Genomic DNA, 26,686 nt, shown 5'->3' with positions numbered 1-26,686 from the left:
ACATCAGTCCTTTTTGTGGCTGAATAATATTCGTTGTATGTATACAACACAACTTGTTCATTCATACATCCTTTGATGGACCTCTGGGTTGTTTCCATCTTTCAATTACTGTGAATAGTGCTGCTATAAACATTTGTATACAAGTATTTATTTGAATTCCTATTTTTAATTCTTTGGAATATGTATCTAGTAGGAGTAGAACTGCTGGGTCATATGACGATTCTGTTTATCTTTACAAGGAACTCCAGAACTATTTTACAAAGAAGTCTCACCATTTTACATTCCCTCCAGGAATGTTCAAGGGTTCTTATTTCTCCACATCCTTGCCAATACTTGTTATCCTCCAATTTTTTTAAATAATTGTCAATCTGTTGGACCAACTGAAGCAGTATTTCATTATGGTTTTGATTTGCATTTCCTTAAAGACCAATGAAGTTAAATATCTTTTCATGTGCTTGTTGGCCACTGGAAAATACTTTTTGGAGAAATGTCTATTCATGTCTATCTGTTTTTAATTGTCTTTTTGTTGCGGGCTGTATGAGTTCTTTATACATTCTGATAGTAGAACCTTATTAGATACATCATTTACAAATAAATTCTCCGATTCTATAAGTTATCTTTTCATTTTCTTGATCACTTTCTTGATGCACAAAAGCTTTAATTTTGATAATTTTCAATTTGCCTATTTTTTCTTTTGGTGCTTGTGCTTCTGGTGTCATACTTAAGAATCCATTGCCAGATAGGAGGTCATGAAGATTTACCCCTATGTTTTTATCCAAGAGTTTTGTGGTTTAATAAGTTTTAATTTCTGTACATGGAATGATGTAGGGGTCCAGCTTCACTCCTCTACATGTGAATACCCACTTGTCCCAGCACTATGTGTTGAAAAGACTATCCTTCCACTATTAAATGATCTTAGCACCCTTGCAGAAAATCAACTGGCCATACATATATGGGTTTACTTCTGAACACAATTCTATTCCACTGGTCTATATATACTTACGCCAATACCACACTGTTAACATTACGATAGCTTCACAGTAACTTTTGAAATCAGGAACTGTGAGTCCTCCAAATTTGTTTTTCTTTTTCAGGATTGTTTTGGCTATTCAGGGCCAGTTGTATTCCATATGAATTTGAAGGTCAACTACTTCTTTTGGAATTTTGATAGGCATTGTACCGAATCTGCAGACTGCTTTGGGTGGTACTGCCATCATAAAAGCATTAAGTTTCACAATCCATGAATTTTAAATTTCTTCCAGCAATATTTTGTAATTTTCAGTGTACAAGTGATTTGCTTCCTTGGTTAAATTCTTTCCTCAGTATTTTGTTCTTCTAGATACCTTTGTAAATGATTTTCTTAATTTCCCTTTTAGATTTTTCATTGCAGGTATAAAAAACACAACTAATTATTTTATGCTTGTCTTAAAACCTGTCAATTTGCTGAATTCACTTATAAGTATTTTGTACATGAGGATTCTTTGTGGAGTTTTCTATATATGGAATCAGGCCATCTGCAAAGAGACAGTTTTACTTCTTCCTTTTCAATGTGGGTATCTTTTATTTCTTTTTCTTGCCCAAGTGCTCTGGCTAGAACTTCTAGTACAATGTTGAATAGCAGTGGCAAAAGCAATTTATTCACAATTTATTATAAAACTAGCTGTAGTTTTTCATAAATGCCCTTTATCATGTTAAGAAAGTTCCCTTCTATCCCTAGTTTGCTGAGTGTTTTAATCACAAAAGGTATGTACATACTGTGTTCCAAGTATAATAGGATGATTAGTAAATTACTTAAAGCATAAAAATGCTACATTAGGAGAAAGCCATATGGTGAAAATAGAATGGAAGTAAATGGCATTTCTCCTTTCAAGAAGAAAGAGAATAATTTGTCTGACTATAAATAAGAATGTGTGCATGTATGTTTTAAATGAATACTGATGGGGATCAAATTGCTGTGATACTTTTAAAAGAGTGATATAACCATTTTACAATATTTACAATATGTCAAAAATTACATCCTGTGCAACTCTACTTAAGATTATGATAAAAAATATTAAATGTTGGGCGCCTGGGTGGCTCAGTTGGTTAAGTGACTGCCTTCGGCTCAGGTCATGATCCTGGAGTCCCATGATCGAGTCCCGCATCAGGCTCCCTGTCTGCTTCTCCCTCTGACCCTCCCCCTTCTCATGCATGCTCTCTCTCTCTCTCAAATAAATAAAAAATCTTTAAAAAAAAGTACTTGTAAAAAAATATTAAATGTTGATTTATAACTGTTCAAAAGGGTACACAAGTAGTCAAAATTATTTCAGGAGATATATGAAAAAATTTGAAGACACTGTTATAATCTAACCAGAAGTTTCAGAACCAGCAGGAAAGGAAAACCAAGACTCATACAATTCAAATATTTACTAAGCATCTGCTCAATGTGCTAGTGATGCAGCAGGAAACAAAGACTCCACCTTACGAACTTACATTCTAATGAAACAAAGTAAGTAAATAAACAAGTAAATACTCTGTCACAAAATGAGTGCTAGGGAGAAAATGAAGCAAGGAAAATAGGATGAGGGCAGGCAGGGGGAGGTTTTTTATTTCATATAGGGTTGTTGAAGAAAGCTCACCATAGTAGGTGACTTTTGAGCAGACTTCAAAAAGTCTGCAAGGTGGGGTACCTGGTTGGCTCAGTCGTTAAGCGTCTGCCTTCGGCTCAGGTCATGATCCCAGGGTCCTGGGATCAAGCCCCACATTGGGCTCCCTGCTTGGCAGGAAACCTGCTTCTCCCTCTCCCACTCCCCCTGCTTGTGTTCCCTCTCGTTGTGTGTCTCTCCGTCAAATAAATAAATTAAATCTTCTAAAAACAAAATAGACAAAAAGTCTGCAAGGGAACCATGTGACTATCCACTACGGTGGGTGGTGGCAGGGAAGAGGGGACTGTAACATTTAAATCAGAGTGAAAACAAACACCACTAAGGGACCTAAGCAAAAGAGTGTCCTTCCCTATATATAGACCAGAGGGGTGCAAAAATGGGGTACAAAAATGAATTTGGTTAAATAATTTGTTTGAACTAGCAACATTGATGGGTAAAGCTATTTGATTCAGGTTTACAGAAAAAAAACTGGGACGCCTGGGTGACTCAGTCAGTTAAGCATCTGACTCTTGATTTCCGCTCAGGTCATGATGTCAGGGTTGTAAGATTGAGCCCTGTGTCCAGCTCCATACTGAGCATGGAACTGTTTAATATTCTCTCTCTCTCCCTCTCCCCCTCCCCCAACATGCACTCTCTCTAAAAGAAAGCAAAAAAAGAAAAAATATTTATCATCTTTTATATCATAGCAATGAGTCTTATAAGGCAGCAAGTTACTCCTAATCCTGTTTATTATAAAGCTAAACATAAATTTTAGATTTTTATTCTCATGGGTCAAAATACTGATTAGCTCCTATTATTTTTAATGCTTTCAACTGCTAATCCTTGAGGATAGCCAATCAGCTAGAAGCAATGCACCCATGAGGAGTACAAACCTGTAGCAGTCACTAGAATTCCAGGAACCACATGTAAGATAAGTTTCACAATTCAAATTCAAACCTTAAAGCAAGGCAGAATGAAACTGCAGTGATTTTTAAATTTGTTTTTAGTGAATCTTTCAAATAAATCTAACATGGAACTCCACAAATCCAAGGAGTATTATGCCAACACACACTTACATAGAATCAGATTGAAAATTTTTACTACTATATTGGCGCCTGGGTGGCTCAGATGGTTAAGCATCTGCCTTTGGCTCAGGTCACGATCCCAGGGTCCTGGGATCGAGGCCCACATCGGGCTCCCTGCTCCACGGGAAGCCTGCTTCTCCCTCTCCCACTCCCCCTGCTTGTGTTCCCTCTCTCGTTGTGTGTCTGTCAAATAAATAAATACAATCTTAAAAAAAAGAAAAGAAAATTTTTACTACTATAAAATAAATAAATGATAATAGCTAATCTGTCTTGATGAAAAACTTTTTTTTAAAGATTTTTTAAAAGATTTTATTTATTTATTTATTTGACAGAGAGAGAGAGAGCACGGGGGGGGAGCAGCAGGCAGAGGGAGAGGGAGAAGCAGGTGGCTCCCCACTGAGCAGAGAGTCCGACAACATGAGGCTCAATCCCAGGACCCTGGGATCATGACCCGAGCCAAAGGTAGACACTTAATCAACTGAGCCACTCAGGGGCCCCAACTGCTCATATTCCTTAAGAGGTGAGTATGCAATCTAATACCTTAGATGGCAATGGTGAAATGACTTTTGTAAAAATGCATTGTTGCATTGTTCGTCGTAGCAAAAGACTAGAAATTACCTAACATATATCAATAGAACACTAAACATATTAGAGAATTTCCATAAACTGACATTATACTCTAACTAAAAAGAAAAAAACAATGCAATGAGGACTACCCATGGAATTAATTCCCAAAATATAAATGAAAATAGCAATGTAAAGGACATTTACAGTATGACATATATGTTAGAGAAAGAAGGATAGAGAGGAGAAAGAGAAGGAAGGAACAGAGAAGAAAGGAAAAGAAAGGTGGAAAAAGGGAAAGATAGAGATACTTATATGTTCATATGTTCTAAAATATCAATGGGAGAACCCACAAGAAATTAGGCTGCTTTCAAGGATGGAAACTGAATAATTCGTGAACAAGACTGAAAGGAGATAGATTTAGTTTTTAGTATACATAAAGATAAACTTTGCTGCCTTTTGAATTTTATATGTGCAAATATAATCTATTTCAAGAAATATTTTTTAAAAATAAGATATAAGATAAAAAAGAATAAGGAAAAATATCGGGTTCTGGATTACAAGAATACTGTTAAAATGACCATACTACCCAAAGTAACCTACAAATTCAATGCAATCCCTATCAAAATACCAACATCATTTTTCACAGAACAAGAACAACTAATACTAAAATTTGTATGCAACCACAAAAGACCCTGAATAGCCAAAGCAAACTCAAAAAAGAAGAAAGCTCAAGGTATCATAATCCCATATTTAAAAATATACCACAAAGCTATAGTAACAAAACAATACGGCACTGGTAGAAAAACAGACACATAGATCAGGGGAACAGAAGTGAGAGGTCAAAAATAAATCCAAGCATATATGGTCAGTTAATCGTGACAAAGGAGGTAAGAATATACAATGGAGAAAAGACAATCTCTTCAATAAATGGTGCTGGGAAAACTGGACAGCTACATGCCAAAGAATGAAACTGGACTACTTCTTTACACCATACACAAAAATAAACCCAAAATGGATTAAAGACCTAAATGTGAGACCTGAAACCATGAAACTCCTAAAAGAAAATTTTAGGCAGTAATCTCTTGGACATCAATTACAGCAACATTCTTCTCAGGCAAGAGAAACAAAAGCAAAAACAAATAATTAGGATGGTACTGAACTAGAAAGCTTTTGCACAATGAAGGAAACCATCAATAAGATGGAAAGGCAACCAACTGAGTGGGAGAAAATATCTGCAAATGATATATCCAATAAGGGTTAATATTCAAAATATATAAGGAACTCTAACTCAACACCAGAAACACAAATAATCTGATTAACAAATGGGCAGAAGACTTAAATAGAATTTTTCCAAAGAAGACATACAGATGGCCAAAAAACCCATGAAAAGATGCTAAACATGACTAACCATTAGGAAACGCAAATCGAAACCACGATGAGATATCATCTCACACTAGTCAGAATGGATAACATCAAAAAGACAAGAAACAAATATTGGAGAGGATGTGGAGAAAAGGAAGTCATCAAGCATTCTGGTGGGAATGTAAACTGGTGCAACTGCTATGGAAAACAGTATGGAGGTTCCTCAAAAAATTAAAAATAGATCTACCATACAACCCAGTAATTCTACTTCTGGGTATTTACACAAAGAAAATGAAAACCCTAATTCAGAAAGATATATACACCCCATGTTTAGTGCAGCATTCTTTACAATAGCGAAGATATAGAAGCCAACCTAAGTGTCCATCTATAAATAAATGAATAAAGATTACACACACACACACAAACACAAACAGAAGATTACTCAGCTGTAAAGAGGAATGAAATCCTGTCATTCGTGACACATGGATGGACCTAGAGGGTATTCTACTAAATGAAATAAGCTGAAGAAAAACAAGTATCACATGATTTCACTTATATATAGGATCAAAAAAAAACAACAAAAAAAAGGAGAAACAGACTCATAAATATAGAGTACTGGTAGTTGCCGAAGGGAAGAGGAGTGGGTGGATGGGCAAAATGTGTGAAGGTGATTAAGAGGTACAAACTTCCAATCATAAAATAAGTAAGTCATGGGAATGAAAAGTTCAACAGAGAATTCAGTCAATAATATTGTAAAACATTTATCATGGATATTCATAATGTTGTATATGATCACTGGATCTCTATGTTGTATACCTAAAACTAATTTAATATTGTATATCAACTATATTTCAATTAAAATTTTAAAATGTAAGACTTACAGATTTTTTTAAAAACCCAATTTATAAATGCTTTAAATCATCTTTGTTTGGAAGAAATACTTTTAAATTCCATCTCATAATATTAGGAAGACTCACTGAATCTTTTTTTTTTTAAATGTTTTAGATACCACACTCCCTTCTGTTACACAATCACCCAAAACTTCAAAATAGTTAAACCCAAATTTTGTTTGTTTCATAATTGACACTTAATCAGCTTCTTCTAAAATAAAAAGTTGAAAAAAGTAAAATGCATGACAAATGATAACTGAAGATTAAAGTCAATCTGTCTTCATTACAGGGAAAAATAACAATTGATGGATTACCTACACTTATTTCCAAACCAGAGCAAAATAAAGTCACAAGTTTTTTGACTTAGTGAAAAATAGATTTTCATCTCTTAAAAAGACCTCAGTGTTGGGGCACCTGGGTGTCTCAGTCATTAAGTGTCTGCCTTCGGCTCATGATCCCAGGGTGCTGGGATCGAGCCCCACGTCAGGCTCCCTGCTCCGCGGGAAGCCTGCTTCTCCCTCTCCCTCTGCCTCTGCTTGTGTTCCCTCTCTGTCTCTGTGTCAAATAAATAAATAAAATATTAAAAAAAAAAAAAAGAAAAGACCTCAGTGTCGTAAATCATACATTTCACTGTAAGGACCAATATATAGGGTAGCAATAGGAAAACAATACCAAGAAAGAAAATTGTGCAAATGGCTGCAAAATGGAAAATGATATAATATACACTTGTTGAAAAAATAAAAAAGACACTTAAGAAACAGGTCTACGGTGCCTTTGGGGGACTCAGTCAGTTAAGTGTCCAACTCTTGATTTTGGATAAGCTCATGATCTCAGGGTCAGCCTATCAGGCTCTACACTGAGCATGGAGCCTGCTTAAGATTCTCTCTTTCCCTCTCTCTCTGCCCTCTCCCCTTGCTAGTGCATGCTCTCTCTATAAATAAATAAATAAATAGAGAGAGAGAGAGATAGATAGATAGATAAAATTTTTAGAAAATAAATAGGTCCAATTTAATGAGGGAAATTTTCAAAAAGAATTTGAGAATTCCATCTCTGCCTCGATATAGAAAGCTGGGAAGACTCAATAACACAAGCTGGATGAACTAAAAAATAACTTTTCCTGAACGTGTCAAAAACTGGTCACAAAGCAACAAAGTAGAATGAAATGAAAACAAAAGACTCACTTCCAAGTAGGGAGGGAACAATGAACATAAATTATCTGTGGCCCTACATGGGATGGCAGGCACCTTGGAAGCAATTAAGGAAAATTCAGTTAAAATTTGTAATAAACTGATGAAGTCCGAGTATGGACAGCACAGAACCTCAGGAGCCCCAGGCACAATGGGAGTTCACATCCACTTTCAGTCTTAATTGAAAATGGGAGAAAGAATTTTAAACACATACAAAGAATGTCGTCATTGGCATATCAAACACAGCTGAGGAAAAAAACAACAAACCTGAAGTCAATAAAGGCTACCCAAACTAAAAAATAAAGAATAAAATAAAACAATGTATGCAAGAGCTGTAAGTGATAACAAATGGTCTAACATATGTGTAACTGGTACTCCAGCAGGAGATGAGAGAGAAAACAGAAGTACTTACGAAGAGAATGGCTGAAAAGTTTCCAAAAATAATGAAACATATCAAACCACAGAGCCAAGAAGCTTAAGAGAATGCACAGCAAGGAAAATATAAAAAACAAACAGAATGTAACATGACACCACACACCTAAACACAATATATTTTAAATGCTGAAAATCAGGGGTGCCTGAGTGGCTCAGTCGGTTAAGTCTCCGGTTCTTGGTTTCAGGTCAGGTCGTGAGATCGAGCCCCATGTCAGGCTCCACACTCAGTGGGGAGTCTGCTTGAGGTTCTCTCTCTCCCTCTGCCTCCTCCCCTCCCTTCCCCGCTCACACACGCTCTCTCCCACTCTCTAAAATAAATAAGTCTTTTAAAAAATAAAATGTTGAAAATCAGAGATAAAATCTTCAACCAGCTAGGGAGAAAACATACATGCTAATTACAAAGGAACAAAAATAAGAATTACATCAGACTTCGCAAAAGAAACTATGCAAATTGTAAGACAATTGAGAGTCTTTAAAATACTGCAAGAAGAAATTCTCTCAATCCCAAATTTTATACCAGTGAAAATATTATTCAAAAATGAAGACAAATTTCAGATTCAGCTCTGACATATACAGAGCTCAAAAGCCATCATTCCTGTCCTACGACCAAAAAAATAAAAAATAAAAAATAAATCATCAATTTTCTTGGACTCATGAGAAAACCAAGGTTACAGGGCAAACTACTATCCTGAAATGTGGAGAGGTGAATACAGAGAATCACAGTTGAGATATGCTTACCTGGAACACTGGAAGGAACATTTAAGGGGTAATTTTGACTAGCTGCTACAGGAGGAGTATAGATCACCATGAGAATGAAACTCCTAGAGGACACCACAATTTCATGGGTTTTACCTCCAGAAATTCCAGAAGTTTCTCATGTTGAAAAGGCAAGAAAGATCCCCCCACCCTTGTGTTTCTGACAGAAGGAGGGGGAAAGTAACCATTTTTCAGAAATATGCACAGACTGGTCTCCATAACAAAGGCCTATTCTTCAGTAAAATAAACCCTACTAGAGCCTTGTCCCACTTTGGGAAAGGGCATTTACCAGACTCTGCTCTTTTTTTAGTCTTCTTGTGTCACCAGAAGTGGGCAAGAAATTAAGAAATACTTGGGGATGTCACAGTCCGGGGACACACGCCACTAAAACACAGACTTAATAAGATTGTAGAATGCTTCCAGTCCCCCACATCTTCCTTCCCACCACACCAACAGGGCTCCAGTATAACAATGAATTAGAGCTAAAAGAGATGCAAAGTGAGTTTTATCTACCTAAAAAAGTTTTTATGGGCATCCAAGATAACAAAGGAGATAAAAACAAGGACACTAGAATAACCTTAAGCCTATGGCACCTACAGCTACAGCAAACAGGAACAAAGCCAAACTCCTAGCCTGATTAACATAAAACCTCATGCTGAAGACCAGCTTACCTCAGTTCCTATTAACCTTCATATCATGTTCGGTCTTCAACATAAAATTTCAAGGCATTCTAAAAGGCAAGAAAAAGCACAGTCTGAAGAGACAAAGAAAGCATCAGAACCAGGATTAGGTGTGACATAAAGTCTGACATTTTGTGGCACTTGTGAAAAAAAGCAGATATTATCAAAGAAGAGATGGATAATGAAGGCAAGTACAGGGATGGAAACACTAAGAATCAAAAGGAAATGCTAGAAATTTAAGACAAAACATCGTAACAGAAATGAAGAATACCTTTGATAGGTTCATCAGTAGACAGGACATAGCCAAGAAATGAATCAATGAATTTGAAGCCACTGAAATTTAAAAAAGAAAAAGATGAAAACGAAAAGAAAAGAATGTCTAAGAACTGTGAGACAATTTCAAAGGATGTAATATATAATTGGAATACCTGAAGGAGATAAAAGAGGAAACGGAACAGAAAAAATACTTGAAATAATGATGGTTGAGAACCTTCCAAAATTAATGACAGACGCCAAACCAAAGATCCAGGAAGCAGAGAGAACACAAACTAGAATTAACAGTCCAAAAAATGACAACTAGTGATATCATATTTAAACTGTAGAACACCAAAGCAGAGAGAAAATCCTGGAGGAAGACAGAGCAAAAAAACACTTTACCTATAGGAGAACAAGGTTAAGAATTAAAAAGGACTTCTTGTTAGAGACTGTGCAAGCACAAAGAGGATGGAGATATTTAAAGTGTTGAAAAGACGTCACCAACCTAGAATTCTGTGTCCAACAAAATGATCTTTCAAAAGAGAAGGCGAAATAAAGACTCTCAAACAAATAAAAATCGAGGGAATTCCTCACAGCAGATCTGGTTTACAGAAATGTTTAAACACAGATCTTCAGGGAGAAGAAAAATTATGTAGTTAGAAACTTGCATCTACATAAAGAGTATCAAAAAAATAAATGAAGGCAAAATTTTTACTTTTCTTATTCTTAAGTGATTTAAAAGATAACTGTTTAAAGTAATAACAATAAACGTGTATTGGATGAAGACAGCATACAGATAAGTGAGATGAATGAGAACAAGGTCATACTGGACAGGAGGGGGGATTGGGAGTACAATGTTAGAAGGTACCTGCATTTCATGTGAAACACAAAACAGTATAATGTTATTAGAAGTTAAGTTAGTTAATTGCAAACACGTATTTCAAAATCTGGGATAATCACTAAAATCTTAAAGATGTGTAACTGATATGCAAAAATATGAGATAAAATGAATTATATAAAATGCTCAGTTAAAATCACACAAGGCAAAAAAAAAATTTTTTTTAAGATGGGAAAAAGTAACAAGTATAATAGAGAGCAGTTCCAACACTACAGATGACGATGCAGCTGTATCAATGGTAGTTTTAAATGTGAACGGTCTAAATAAACCAACTAAAAGACAGTGTGTCAGAGTGGGGGAGAGGGGAATAAAAAGCAAGACCCAACTGTATGTTGCCCACCAAAAACCCACTTAAATATAAAGACTAAGATTAAAGGTGAAGGCATACAGAAATATACTATGCAAACACCAAACAAAAGCAAGCTGTGGGCACCTGGGTGGCTCAGTCGGTTGAGCATCTGCCTTCGACTCAGGTCATAATCTCAGGGTCCTGGGATGGAGCCCCATGTCAGGCTCCCTGCTCAGCAGGGAGTCTGCTTCTCCCTCTCCCTCTGCCCCTCCCCCCTCATTGTCTCAAACCAAAAAAATCTTAAAAAAAAAAAAAAGCAAGCTGTACTCCTACCTCCAATATATAAAAATTAACATGAGTCAAAGACCTAGCTATGGGAGCTAAATCTATAAAACTCTCCAAGTATCAAATTTAGCAATGGATAATTAGCAATGTCCCAAAAGCATGAACAAAAACAGAAAAAATACATAAACTGAACCTCATTAAAATTAAAAAACAACTGGGGCACCTGGGTGGCTCAGTTGGTTAAGCCTCCACTCTTGGTTTAGGCTCAGGTCATGATCTCAGGGTCCTGGGATCGAACTGTGTCAGGCTCTGCGCTCAGTGGGAAGTTTGCTTCTCTGCCTCTCTCTCTCCCTCTACCCCTCCCCATGCTCATGCTCTTTCTCTCAAATAAATAAATCTATTAAAAACAACTGTGTAAAGAATATTATCAAGAAAGTAAAAAGATAACCTATAAAATGGGAGAAAATATTTGCAAATCATGTATCTGATAAAAGCTTACTGTAAGTATGTAATGAAATCCGACAATTCAACAACAAAGTCAGCCCAATTAAAAATTGTACAAAGGACATAAAAAAGACATTTCTCCAAAAAAGATATACAAATGGTCAACAAGCACATGAAAAGATATTCTACTTCACTGGTTACTAAAAAAAATGCAAATCAAAACCATGAGATACCGCTTCACCCCCAGCAAATGGCTGTCAAAAAAACCCCAAAAAACCACCCAAAAACAAAAACAAAAAACATTGTTGGCAAGGATGTAGAGACAAAGAGACACATAGATCAATGGAACAGAATAGAGGCCTAGAATTTGACCCACACAAATATACTTAACTATATAAATGAAAGTAAATACTTTTTTATAATTAACTGAAGCAAACTCGTTTTTAAATGGTCTAAATTCAAATCTTCCGGATAATGTTGATTAAGCTCAATTTTCATTTTATTAACATCTTAATATGATAAATTATACCTTATATTTATACTTGAAGTACTTCGACTACTAGAAGCACTGAGGCATGAATTGGAGCAATTTAATAACTATGTTAAGGTGGCAACTAGGGACGCCTGGGTGGTGCAGTCAGTTAAGTGTCTGCCTTCAGCTCAGGTCATGATCCCAGGGTCCTGGGATCCAGTCCCACATTGGGCTCCTTGCTCAGCGGGGAGCCTGCTTCTCCCTCTGCCTGCTGCTTCCCCTGCTTGTGCTCTCTGACAAAGAAGATCTTAAAAAAAAAGAAGGTGGCAACTAGCTGATAGAACAATGTCATATGACCAACAGGAAATATTTCTTTCCCCAAATGTCAGCAGTAGTCAGAAAAAATAGTTAAAGAACATGTTTTCTGAACGTGTTCTTCAAGTCTCAGCTTAAATGATACTTTGAGGAGGCCTTCCTTGACCTCTAGGATGGGTTAAACCCCTTGCAATATAATTACACACAATGCTGTAACTCCCTTCTTTTATAAACCATATTATACTTATAAATTATTTATAGACTGTCCACTCCAGAGATCAAAGATCTTTTCTTATTCACTTAGCCTTTGCACAATGTCTGGCACAAAGCAGATGCTCAATAACATGTTGAATTCAACTGCATGGAATATGCGTTGTGAAGGAGCATAAAATTTGAGCCATTAGTAACAATGAAAAATCTAAAGAAACTTTCTATATGTTTTTAAATGTCAAAGAGAAAGTTTCATAAAATCTTGTCAAAAAGAAAAAAAAGTTAACTTCAAAAATCAAAAGAGATTTTGCAAAAGAAAAACATACCTAGGAGAAATGGGAACAACCAAAATTATCCAGCCATGTCCCAGGTTCTCAACCTGACTGTACATAGAAGTCACCTCTGTACACAGAAGTCTCCCCCTGCTTGTGCTTGCTCTCTCACGCATGCTCTCTGACAAATAAATAATCTTTTTCTTTAAAGATTTTATTTATTTATTTGACAGAGAGAGAATGAGAAATAGAGAGCACGAGAGGGAAGAGGGTCAGAGGGAGAAGCAGACTCCCTGCTGAGCAGGGAGCCCAATGTAGGACTCAATCCCGGGACTCCAGGATCATGACCTGAGCCGAAGGCAGTCGCTTAACCAACTGAGCCACCCAGGCACCCAAATAATCTTTTTAAAAAGACAAAAATCGAGAGCATAAAGGAAAAGACTGATATTTTTAACTACATTGAAATTAAGAATTTCTGTTCATCATAAGACACCATTTATAGAAAGGGGAAAGGCCACAAATTTGGAGATCTTGAGATCTAAAGATATAAATGGTAACAAATAAAAAGCACTTATAGAGAGTTGGTATCCAGAATACATAAAGACATATTCAGAATAGAGACTTCCTAAGAGTCAATTTTTTTCCCCTGAATTCTGAATACTGTATATGAAAAATCCACAGGATAATTTGTCTCTGGATAATGTTATCTCCTTCCAGAGAAGACATATCCTAAGGACACTGTCGATTGGTTTTTAATTAAGCTTAATGAATGCAATCAGGGATCTGAAACTGGACTTCAATCTTTGTGAAAGCCAGTTTACTCCCAGATCACTGCCACTGCTGAAGTGTATCCTTTCAGAGTCCCAACCAAGAGCCTTGGAAATTTACCTGAATCCCTTATCATTGGTATGCCCTGAACTCTAATCTCTGAACTATCTAACCATAGGGTCTGTGAAGAACTCCACTCAAATTCTCAGTTTCTTAACCACTGCATTAGGAATTAGAGGATGTCTTTAGTGGGAAAGTGGTCCCAAATGACTGGGCTCATGTAACTGAATTTCCCTTTTCTCTGGGATTTTGATTTTGCAATTCTTCACTGCCTAGATAGTTTTAAGTGATTACAAATAGTTATGGTTTTTATCTAGCTCTTCCAGTTATTTTTGGCAGAAGGGCTGGTTCAAAGCAACCTAGTCTCTAATCACCTCATGATTTTTTTAAAGAATGATTTCTTAGTTCTGTCCAATTAAAAGACCTAGAAGGAAGAACACTCCAGTAGCAATAAGCACCATGAGCACCTAAATTTTGGTTTCTAAATACCATTCCCACTAAAAGAAACCAGTGCTCCTTAGAGAAATGGCTGATTTCAGGTCCCAGGCTGGGAGATTCTAATCACATTGCTATAGACAGAATGTATATGTCCCGCAAAATTCCTATGTTAAAACCCAATCCCCAATGTAATAGTATTTGGATGTGGGGCATGAGGGAAGTGACTGGGTCATGACTGCAGAGCCCTCATGAATGAGTTTAGTGACCTTACAAAAGAGACCCCAGAAAACTGGATTCCTCCTTCTACCATGTGAGGACACAGTGTAAAGCCAGCCATCTATAATTAGAAATCACGTCCTCACCGGACACTCAATCTGTAGGCACCTTGATCTTGTACTTCTTAATCTCCAGAACTGTGAGAAATAAATTTCTATTGGGTGTAAGCTACCTTATCTATAGTACTTTGTTACAGCAGCCTGAGCAAACTACAACAGGCATATGCATAGTGAAAACTAAGTTCCCCTCCCACTTTTGACTCTCAGCTACCTAGCACTTCTCCCTAAAGGTAATCTCTGTAAACTGGGATTTTGTGTATCCTTCAAGATTTAAAACATACATAAAACTAGAAATTCAGCAAAAGGAACAAATAACTGAAATAAGGTCAAAATGTGCCTATTATGATCACTGTCAGATGGATATACAAAAGAGGAACAAGTATAGCCTTATACTTCAAATGTGTAACTGTTCTCCCACTACCTCTACTTTTGTTCATCAAGCAAATACCTGATAGGCCCCTTACTCTTACTAAGGGAGTTCCACACTATGCTGACTCAATGAATGATAAAGAAAAACATGATCCTTGCTCTCAAGAAGCTTACAATTTTGCTGAGTGGACAAAGTAGAAAAATATTCTCCCAGGATAACCTTTTCTCTTATGTTTTCCTTGATCTCCTGAATTCTGTCCAAAACTGAACTCTGTGGTTCCTTCCCCTCCACCACCAGTAACCCATCAAACCTGCTGTTGTTCTGAATTCTCTCATTTTCAGTTCACAGTGTGAAACCGAGGGGAATGACAGGTCTCTGTTTAACCTCACCTCCAGTCAACCCTAAGAATCAGCTTTACACTCTCATTCCACACGCAGATCAGCAAATTCTGACCACATCTCCTAAATATTTCAAAAATTCATCCTATTCTCTCTATCTCCCTATTTCCACAACTAAGACCAGCATCATCTCTCGGCCGGGTCACGAACTGGCCCCCATACCTAATTCTCTTCCCTCCAATTCTTGCTCCAAACCACTCTTCCGAATGCGCTCATCCTTAGTGGGCATGACACACTGGGCTCTGCTAATCCAACCTCTATCTACCTCTGCAATTTTAGATCTGACACTGCCATCACTTCCGCCTGCATCCCACTCAGATTTCACAGTATTTCATCCTCTAACCACGTTTAAGTTTTTTCTGGTCCCTCCAATCTATGCTCCACACTTCCACACGCTGCACATACCGTTTACTGTGCTTGGGATGCCCCCTCTTTCCTAATCCTATACCACATCACCCATCTGACTAATGCCCCTTGTGATAAGATCTAGATACCCTACCTGATCAGGTCTTCTTTCCCACTCTGAACAATTAACCACTCCTTCCACTGTGACATCACAGAGCTTGTATATACTTACATCATTGCCCTTATTTACTCTAAAATATGAGTATTTATTCACATGCCAGACTCCCCCAGTAAACTTGGTATTCTTTGATGTTCTCATCCAGTGTCTTATTTTTTGAAAACCTGGTGTCCAACCCAATATACACTAAAATACCTCAATAAATGTTTATTGGATGAACTAAGTAAATGAAACTTTCTCTTTTTCTCCATCTCCCTGTCTCATTTTCTTTTTTTCTGATAGCAACCCACAACCATGAGACATGATGTAAAGATATAAGTTAGTCGTATGATTTAGGAATTCTGATGCCATGACTGTACTACCCTATCCAAAGGCTAAATCAGCGAAATCCCCATGTAAGGACAGCACAATTTTCCAGCAGTACCTCAATCCAACAGAAGAATCTCTTTCCAACACAATCTCATGTCCTCTTGAGTCCCATCACAACACAGTTACAGGTTTCTAAGTAAATTACAAGGCTTCTTCATCCTTAGCAGGCCCAATCTACTCTTCACGTGGGCACTTTAAGGTAGAACAAGTTTCACCACTAAAACGTCTCCGGCAATCATCAGAAATGCCTGGGGGCAATAGCTTTAGTCTGTAAGGCCCCTTAAGTAGCTATAACGTTTCCCTGGAGTATCCTTTGAAACACTGTTCATCTTAGGACTATTTGGCTTTAGGAATATTTGACTTTAGTCTGACCATTATTCAATTTACCATTATTCATTCATACTCAACATTTATTTAGCACCTACTCTGTGCTGCATGCTGTACGAAAGCTGTGGGAACACCACCCCTAATGTATTTTACTTGCCTGGACTGACTTGTGACGATGGCCTAAATGACAACCATGATGGCGTGGCTCAGCTGCACCTGCCTTTTGCACCTATGCTGGGACCATGACCCACATGCCCTCATGTTCCAGCCCCCAGTGGAAGGCATACTATAAATTTATCCTAATTCAACAGTTGCCCAGCTGAGACTCTGGCATTTTGTCAATTCTCTCCTCTCTTCTTTGCAAATGTTATCTTTGGTTTTAATTTCCTTTACTTCCTTTATAAAGTTAAACATTTAATTTTTCTCCTTCTCTCTCTTAAAAAAAATGCCAAACTAAGACTAAAATACCTGACATTACATGTCCTATTCATATATGTTTCCCAAGACTTTATCTGTGTGTCAGCAGCTCCACAGAGAAAAAACGGTATTTCTCATTCCTGCTTTATTGGCACTTTCTGGATTTACAAACTCAATACTAAATAATTGTGGAAGGTGACAAAACACTTTCCTTGGTCATAAATCACAAGTTATAAAGAGAACTTGGTAGAAGCTGAACCCAAAGCAAACAGAAACACTGTCTGACAAATTAGAACGAGATATAATCAGAACCCAAAGGTTAGCCTGAGGTACTATTAAAGGGAACTTAAAGAAAATCTTGAGCAGGGTATCTCCAGCACCAATTAAAATAAATAATACTAAAAATCCCACTAAACAGTCAAGAACCAATTCACAGGAAGGAGATGTGTGGAAAACATGATAGTAAAGGGCCAAATCATTTCTGATCACCCCAGCCTGGGGGTGATCACTCCAACCTCTGAGCTCCTGTAACTGTTTATATAGTACCCAATCCAGACTTGTTCTTGAAATGCTTATCTTACTTGCTAGATGATACATTCCTTGGCTGTTTATTTCCTCTCTATGATATCCCACTGGCAGGCATGCATATATATATATATATATATATTTTTTTTTTTTTTTTTGGACAGAGAGAGACACAGCAAGAGAGGGAACACAAGCAGGGGGATTGGGAGAGGGAGAAGCAGGCTTCCCGCGGAGCAGGGAGCCTGACGTAGGGCTCGATCCCAGGACGCTGGGATCATGACCTGAGCCAAAGGCAGACGCTTAATGACTGAGCCACCCAGGTGCCCCAGGCATATACATTTTTTAAAGATGTATTTATTTATGAGAGAGAGAGAGAGAGAGAGAGTAGAGGGAGAGAGAAACCCAAGCACAGAAACCCAAGGCGACTCTGCACTGAGAGCAGAGTCCTGCATGAGGCTTGATTTCACGATCCATGAGATCATGACCTGAGACGAAACCAAGAGCTGGATGGCAAACTGTGCCAACCAGGCACCCCCTGGCAGGCATATTTTAAAAACCAATCTCACGCATTAACCCTGAAAATTTCTGGTGTTGATTCACTTTCCTAGGTAGGTTACCCTACTGGAAAAGTATTCTGACATCATGTTCTTAGCAATTCTATTTATCATTTAAAACTACTCTAAGTGTTACACAAGTAACACATATACAACAGATCAGTTTAAATAGTAGTAAGACTGTTTTCCCAGAACCTTATCTCATTTTATGAATGGCAAAGCTAAGGTCAAACACTGAAGGAAAATAATCTTTCCCTAACATCAAAAATACACTTCTACAATAACAAGCATCTCTGAATACATACACACCATAAAATGTGCATCTATATAATGCTCTACAGCTTACAAAGTAATGTCACACAGTCTTACCTCATTTAAGCTCCACAATTTTTATTCTACCAGGGAGTAAAACTGAGTAAGCTGCCTACAGAAACTAATATTTATACAGGATGTAGTGTTCTAGGACCTACAGTTAACAAATATAACCAACATTAACACACACATTATGTGTCAGCAACTTCATAATGTAGAACATTGGTTTTTAAAAACATGCCTGCAAAGGCAGAACAGGTGAGATCATTTATTAAATGAAGGATTTCAAGGTGGGTTTTTTTTTCATTATGGGTAAATTTGTACTGGGTGTTGTAAAGCAATGCTTCTCAAACTTTAGCGTTCACACAAATCACTGAAGATCTTGTTAGAATTCAAATTATGATTAAAAAGGTCTTGGGTAGGGCCTCAGATTTCGAAGTAGCTACCAGGTGATGCCGACGAGGCTGGTCTGCACTTGGGTGGCCAGGTTGTAGAATCTATAAAGAATTAACCCTACTAATTTTTAGCATTACTAAAAAACTTCACAGTCTTTCATCTTCCATGACTCTGAAGTGAAACTATTATCATTCCTACCTGACAAGACTAAGGCACAGAGAAATGAACTTTCCTTAGATCACAATGTTTGGTCTATGGGGAACCAGGATTCAAACTTAGGAAGAGACTGACTCTGCAGGGCACTCAAACGCTACACATTATCCCATTATCTCAGTTTACAGGTAGATCCAGATGATTCGAAGCCAGGTCCTGAGTTATCCTCAGTACCATTCCCCCGAGTCGGGTCCCTTCTATAATTAACGTGTCTGCAGTCAACATAATGTTGTAGGACAAGGCAAGAGGAAACAGACCCTCCCACTTACTACAGTGGGTTAGGGGGAAGGGGCGGCGGTGGCGGGGCTTCCAGGGTACCACTCTCGGGGTACGGGCAGGTCCGCCAATTGTCCGGAGGCGGGCGTTAGGGGCGGGGCGTCGGCCAGGGAAAGGTTCCGGGCGGGACGTACCAACGCGCGCAGGGGAAAGGCTTTCCAGAGGCCAAGAGCGTCTTGCTACCTCCGCGCCCAGTACCGGGGCTGAGAAACTCTTTATCTGGCCCTCGGCCGCCCTATGGAGTTCTGACGTAGCAGGACTCTCTTTAGCCACAGCCGCCTCCTTAGAGATTCTTCCTCTGGCCCCTCGGTCGAGTGGAAGACCCCGGAAATAGGGGCCGAGGGCACCTGGCCAGCCGGGAGGGACAGTGACCAGTCGCTTACGAACTCCACTACGCCCCACGCAAATCCCCCGACTCTTTTGCCATCACCGTAGCCCTTACCAGCTCTTTGGGCGGCTTCTCCTGGGTTTTCCCAAACAGCCCCATGGCGAACTGAACTCGTCTTGCCCCTTTCGGCTTTCCGTTCCCTGCGCCCAGGCAGGTCACGGGCAGCCGCCTGGGCGGGGCAGGCGATAGGAAAGGAGCCCAGACTCCCGGAGAAGGGAGAGGCCGCAGTGAACGTGGTGCGCATGCGTCCGGCGCATGCGCAAAATTGGGCGGGGCGGAGTTTCGTCAGAAAGATCGTTGGAATCGCGCACGTTCTGGGAGGGCGTTTGTAGAGCCTTTGGACGAGTTAGGCTTGTTTCAGTGAGGTGTGGAAGTGATTCCTTTGGAAGATAGGAATTTATTAACTGCACGTGGTAATTACAGCTGCTCCTGATACTTCCACAACTGTATGTTGTTGCACGGAAATCTTTATCTCCACCTAGACGGAAGTCCCTTTACAACCACTTTCCGAGTGGCGTGTATCGCCTAGGCACGTCACATGCAGCAAAGCCAGAAATGACCCCTTCTTCCTCCCTCTAGACCCACTCCTCCCCTGTCTTGTCGCCACCATCACCTAATCATTCTAACCTGGGCATCATCTTCTCTCCCTCTCTTAACCAAGTCCCAACAATGGTAACTTTTCAATGTGTTTGAACTCCAGCTCTCTTCTTTCCGCCCAAGTGTCACAGTGAACAGACGTTCATCGTCTTTTCCAACGCGGATGAGTCCTACCTGGCATTTGTGTGTGTGTCGTCCTATACGCCACATGGACCATGACCATGACCTTAATCAAAGGTCAGCATCTGAGATTAAAAAGGACTAGACGCATTTTAGCCTGGCAATCTGATTAAAACTACGCAGTAAGCTGATGGTTACTGTCATTTCCAAACGTCTTGGTGAAGATACCACACATTTTAGTGCCACAACCCCATACTCCATCTCTTTGTGGGAATGTAAAATGGTACAACCGCTTTGAAAATGTTTTGGTAATTTCTTGAAATGCTAAGCATACACCTAATTTATGCCATTCCACTGCTAGCTAGTGGAGATTAAAGCATATGTCTTTACAAACACCTGTAAATGGACGTTCATAGCACCCTTATTTGTAATAGCCAAAAACTGGAAATAGTCCAAAGGCCCATCAAAAGATGAATGGATAAATCAATTGTATAGATCCTTGCAATAGAATACTACTCAGCAATAAAAATGAACAAACTATTGATACATGCAACAACATGGATGAATCTTAAAATAATTATGCTGAAAGAAGCCAGAAAAAAGGGAGTATGTACTGTGTGATTACATTTATATAGCATTCTAAAAAATTCAAACTAGTCTATAGTGACAGAAAGTAGCTCAGTGGTTGCTAGGGGACGGGTTAGTTTAGGAAGCGGCAGGAAGGAGAGACTACAGAGACACATGAGTAAGCTTTTGGGGGTGATGGATATTCTCTTGATTGTGGTGATGGTTTCACAGATGTATACAATGCCAAAACAAATGGATACTTTAAATATGTGCACTATATGTCAATCATACTTCAATAAAGTTCTTTTAAAAATAGCAGTACAGGTTCATTGTAAAAATTAAAATCCCATTCTTAGTTCCTCAGGGGAAAAGGTCTCAAAGGACCTTGTAATTAAATTATTATAATTATAAGGGCACCTGGGTGGCTCAGTGGGTTAAGTGTCTGCCTTCGGTTCAAGTCATGATCCTTGGGTCCTGGGATCAAGCCCCGCGTTGGGCTCCCCACTCAGCGGGGAATCTGCCTTTCTCTATGCCCTTCCCCTGCTCATGTCCTCTCACTCCCTCTCTCTCAAGTAAATAAAATCTTTCAAAAATTATTATAATTATACATAGTGTGAATCATTTGAGATCTTTTCCTTTGGAGAATATGCTTTTATATATTTTTACTTAGTTGGGATCATATTATATGTATTGTTTTGCAATCTCCTTTTTAAAAAATTTTTACATAGATTTTCATTGATGTTAATATTTATAGCTAAGGGATTCTGTGGCAGGAATGCACTAAATTTTTTTAACCATTTCCCTATTGTGTGAGGTCAAATGGTTTCCAATTTTTCCCTATTAAATAATAAATAAAGACAGTTTTAATTTTAAAAATACTACCAATGGTCTTCATACAGATTGCACTAGTTGTGAACAACCAACAGTGTATGAGAGCATCCTATTCCCTAAATCCTTGCTAGCAATGAATGGTATCAAAACTTTGCAATTTTACCAATCTGAGGGGATAAAATATTGTTCTTAATTTTCATTTCTAGGATTACTAGTCTAGATGAGCATCTTTTTGTATACTTATTGGCTATTTGAATTTCTTCTGTGAATTACTTCTTTTATCCTTTGCCCATTTTCCACTGAACCGTTTTCCTTCTTTCCTTTCTTCCTTTTTTTTAATGTGAAGGAACTTTGAAAATGAGAAATCTGTGGAAATGTTTTTAAGGTTTTCTTCACCACATCCCTCCTCTTCTTTTTCTTTCTTTTTGGATGAACTATAAGGCAGCAATTTTTCATATAGGAAGACACTGAACTTACAATTAGTCAACAGTATTTATCAAACGCCTACTATAGGTCAGGCATTCTATAGGTTCTAGGAAAACTATAGTGAACAAAAAAGAACCTCATACAATCTGGTGAGGACAGGTATTAAACAATGGTGATCCATAAAGTTAAGTGAATTACTACAAATGTGCAAAATTCTGACCGTAAGAAGAACATAGTGATTAGTGACTCCTCCCTGAAGGTGATATATAAGTGAGCCTTGAAGGGTGAGCCAGCAGAGATATGAGGAGTATCCCGTACAAAAGAGACAGCATGTGCCTAAGAGCCTTCCCAGTTTCTGGGTGTGGGTTTTGGACCACAGGCACTTCAGTTCCTAAAGCTGCACTTGTTTTAAAGCTGGTTATCAAGGGCAGAGAGGCCAAAGAGAGTGTGAAGGAAGGTTGGATTGGGCATGTGGCATCTACCTGAAATACAGAGCCCATAGCTACTGACAGAGCCCTATAAACACATCAATGCAGTTTTCCTCAGTGACTAAAAGGGCACTGTGCATCCTCCACACATTCTCCAGGCTTCACCCCCAGAGCAACATATCCTCTATTTATGTCCTGATACTGCTTTGGCACTAGACAAAACTGTGGCTGCAGCTATAGTTTGTCCTTCATACATGGACCTTAGGAAGCATGCACCAGATCCTCCCACTTGCTAAGACTCACATCTGAGGGGGTGGGAAGAACTAAGTGAGCAGGCATTCTAGCTCTTTGCTCCTGCCAAACACAGCAAGTGTTTAACAGGATCACACTCCCTTGCCATATGTTCACAAAGACGTTTATTCACACACAATTTCAAAGGTTTTATATGCGTTCTCCTGATCCCTGAAAAATATTATAAATAGATGCATGTCCTGCAGTTGAAAGGTATTACAATGCCCGATGCTTTAAATATTTCCCTGAATTTGAAGTGAAAAATAGAAAGGACTCTTTTTCCTCCATTCCCCAGTTTGTCCTTGCTCATTTCTGTAATATTTCCCATCTTAGGAGGCATCATAGCTCACAGCTGCTCCCCATTCACCAGGTAGATTGTTAAATGAAATGCTTTGGGAAAGAAAAAACCACAACCCAATTCCTAGCAGGAATTTTGGCCTAATAAAACCAAGATACACTTTGTTTTATACAAAAGATGGACTCTGAAAATGTTAGATATAAACTGACCTTTGGAAAATTGAATTCCCTCCCATGCCTTATATAATAATTTGGGGATGGATTTATCTGAATTTCTGACTAACCTTCAGATCTCAGGGGCTTCTAGCCACTGCTTATGACTTGAGAGAAGGCAAAGAAAGACCTTGAGTCATCTTCCCATTTCCAGCATTCCTCCACCAACCTTATGATTACCTGTACTAGTTTCTGAGGACTGCTATAACTAAGTACAACAAAACAGGTGGTTTAAAACAATAGAAATTTATTCTGCCACTGTTCTGGAGACTAGGAATCCAAAATCAAGGTGTCAGCAGAGCCACGCTTCCTTTGAGACTGTGGTAGAATCCTTCTGTTCCTTTCCCTAGGTTCTGCTGATGGCTGTCAATCATTGGCATTTCTTGGCTTGCAGCTGCATTACTCCAATATCTGCTTCTGTCATTACGTGGTGTTTGTACGAGTCAGCTTGTGCTGCCATAACAAGATACCAAAAATTGGCTTGAACAACAGAAATTTATTTTCTCACAGTTCTGGAGGCTGGAAGTCCGAGATAAGTGCCAGCAAGGTCAGGCTCTAGAGAGAGCGCTCTTCCTGGTTTGGACTTCTTACTGCATCCTCACATGGTAGAGAGAGCAAGCTGCGGTGTCTTTTTCTCTTATAAGGGTACTAAGCCCATCATGAGGTCCCTACCCTCATAACCTCATCTAAACCTAATTATCTCCCACAGGTTCCATCTCCAAATACCAACACATTGGGGGTTAGGGCTTCCACATATGCATTTTGGGGGTGACACAATTCAGTCAATAACAGTGTCCCCTCTGTATCTTTCTTCCTCTTCTTATAAGCACACCAGTCACATTAATGGCCCACCCTAATCCACCATGACCTTGTCCTAACTAATTATATCTACAATAATCCTATTTCCAAATAAGATCACATTCTGAGGTAATGAGGGTTAGGACTTCAACATATCTTTTGAAAGGCTACAATTTAAACTACAATTCTCATTTATATATGAGTCCTCCACTTTAGAGAAGAGAGAAGGTGATAGAGGATGGAGACTGATTAGCTGAATCGTTTCAAAATAAACAGACTTCTATCCTCCATGAGTGGCCCCAAAGTAGGGACAGTTTCTACTTGGAAGGGGTAAGTAGATATCCAAGGCCTGACTCTAGCTTGAAGGATGATCTTTCCCTGGGAAATCACAGTAATCACTACAGCCATCACATATTGCCCTCTAAAGCACCATTTCCACCATTAAAACTCTGATGGGAGATTCACATGACTTTTCTTATTTCTGCACAGCATAGCAGAGACAAAGCCTGGACTTTGACGAATCCAGCTGGAACATGTAAGCAATACTTTACTAAAGTTGCCAAAAATAGTATCAGAATATCAGAATTGGAAGAGTAGCATGTGACTCACACATTCAACATGATGTTAGGCTGAATATTCTGAAAAAGTCACTACAAACACATAGAGTCTTGATAAGATATAACCAGAACTATTTTTTTGTGCATGGTTGATCTCAAAAAATATAAAAGAATTTAGTAATATCTGCCAATAACAGAAACTTAGAACTTTGTTGGTTTTTTTTAATTATATATAGCTTATAGATGGTAAAGTGCACAGGTCTTAAGTGTATGAACTGATGAATTTTTACATATGTATATATCTGTAAAACCACTATGTAGATCAACATTTAAAGCATTTCCAAAATCGGGGCAGCTGGGTGGCTCAGTCATTAAGCGACTGCCTGTGATTTAGGTCATGATCCCAGGGTCCTGGGATCAAGCCCTGCATAGAGCCCTGCACCAGGCTCCCTGCTCCGCGGGAAACCTGCTTCCATACCACAGATGGAACCTGTGGGAGATAATTAGGTTTAGATGAGGTTATGAGGGTAGGGAGCCTCTCCCGCTCCCCCTGCTGGTGTTCGCTCTCTCGCTGTGTCTCTCTCTGTCTATAAATAAATAGTCTTAAAACAACAACAACAACAAAAACACATTTCCAAAATCTTAGAAGGTGCTATGATGCCTATTTCCAGTCAATACCCACCAAACATAATCATTATTCTGACTTGTATCTCCATAGATTAGTTTTATCTCTTCTTGAAAGTCACACAATTGAGATCACATAGTATGCTTGGTTTTAATGATTGGGCAGAAGAACAGGAGGCAAGGCTTTTAAAGGCCAGGAAAATGGTGAAGCAAAATTGAGACCCCCTGAATATAAGATCCTTGAAGACTTCACCCTCAGTGAAAGGACAGACTAGGGAGAGAAATCTATCTGCTAACAAAGAGGGCTAAGAAGAAAATGTTTGTTTCAGGCCACATATCTGGTGAAAAAATAAAATTAGAAGGCTTCCTTAAGAAACCATAATCATAAGGTTGCCTTCCTGTGGGTTTAAATTTATACTACTTCCTTTGTGTTGCAAATCTTAGGCCTATTCAATTAAACTGTTCCTAATTTAAACTGTTGAGAACTTCATGGGGACCTGAGCAGGGTGGGGGAAACAAACTGTTAACTTGTAATTGTATACCCTGCTAAATTATCATTCCAAAAGGAGGCAAAATAAAGACATCTTCAGGAGTAAAAATGACTAACAACAGACAAAAAGAAAATCTGCAAACTGTTAGATTAACACTAAACAAAAGTCTAAAGAATGTGTTTTACAAATAATAGTGATGATCCCCTTAAAAGGAAGGCCTTAGATACACAAAGAAATGATAACAAATAATTTAGTGAATACTGTAGTCAATCTGAAAAGAATTGATTGAATAAATGATAATAATATTGAATTTGGGGAGATTAAAAGGGTAAAACTAAGACATTCCACAACATAATATGAAAAAATGGGTGGGAAGTCATGGAAATTAAAATGATCACAGGGGAATCACACATCTTCCCTTATTTCCCCACAACAGTGAGATACTGAAAACAAGATATACTTTAATATTCTTTGGGAAAGAGTAAAGATACTGAATAATTTTAGATATTAAGTAAATTTGTTAGAATTTTAAGGGTAATCACTAAAAAGCAGTACTTCCAGAATAGTAGAGGAAAAAATGGAATTAAGAATATTAATCTGGGGGTGCCTCATGGCTCAGTCAGTTAAGCGGCCTTTGGCTCAGGTCATGATCCCAGGGTTCTGGGATCAAGACCCATGGCAGGCTCCCTGCTCAGCAGGGAGAATGCTTCTCCTCTCCCTCTGCCTTTCCCCCCACTCGTGTTCTCTCTCT

General features: G+C 38.5%; 1 protein-coding gene across 2 annotated transcripts in view; it reads right to left on the bottom strand.

Annotated features, from left to right (window-relative positions):
• CHMP3 (charged multivesicular body protein 3) overlaps positions 1–26,686 on the bottom strand; it is a 113,859-nt gene that overhangs the window by 40,846 nt on the left and 46,327 nt on the right. The window contains exon 1 of one of the 2 annotated variants that reach the window (XM_027621135.1): positions 19,750–19,930. The exons of the other annotated variant lie outside the window; for it this stretch is intronic. Within the exon in view, the coding sequence (XP_027476936.1) occupies positions 19,750–19,794 (45 nt within the window). The 5' untranslated portion in view covers positions 19,795–19,930. Of the gene's footprint in view, positions 1–19,749; positions 19,931–26,686 lie in introns of those variants that run through there. 2 annotated transcript variants of the gene reach the window in all.

The sequence above is a fragment of the Zalophus californianus genome, chromosome 8 (genome assembly GCF_009762305.2).
Source record: "Zalophus californianus isolate mZalCal1 chromosome 8, mZalCal1.pri.v2, whole genome shotgun sequence".
NCBI classification, from domain to species: Eukaryota; Metazoa; Chordata; class Mammalia; order Carnivora; family Otariidae; genus Zalophus; species Zalophus californianus.
This window is presented reverse-complemented; position numbering and strand designations above follow the sequence as displayed.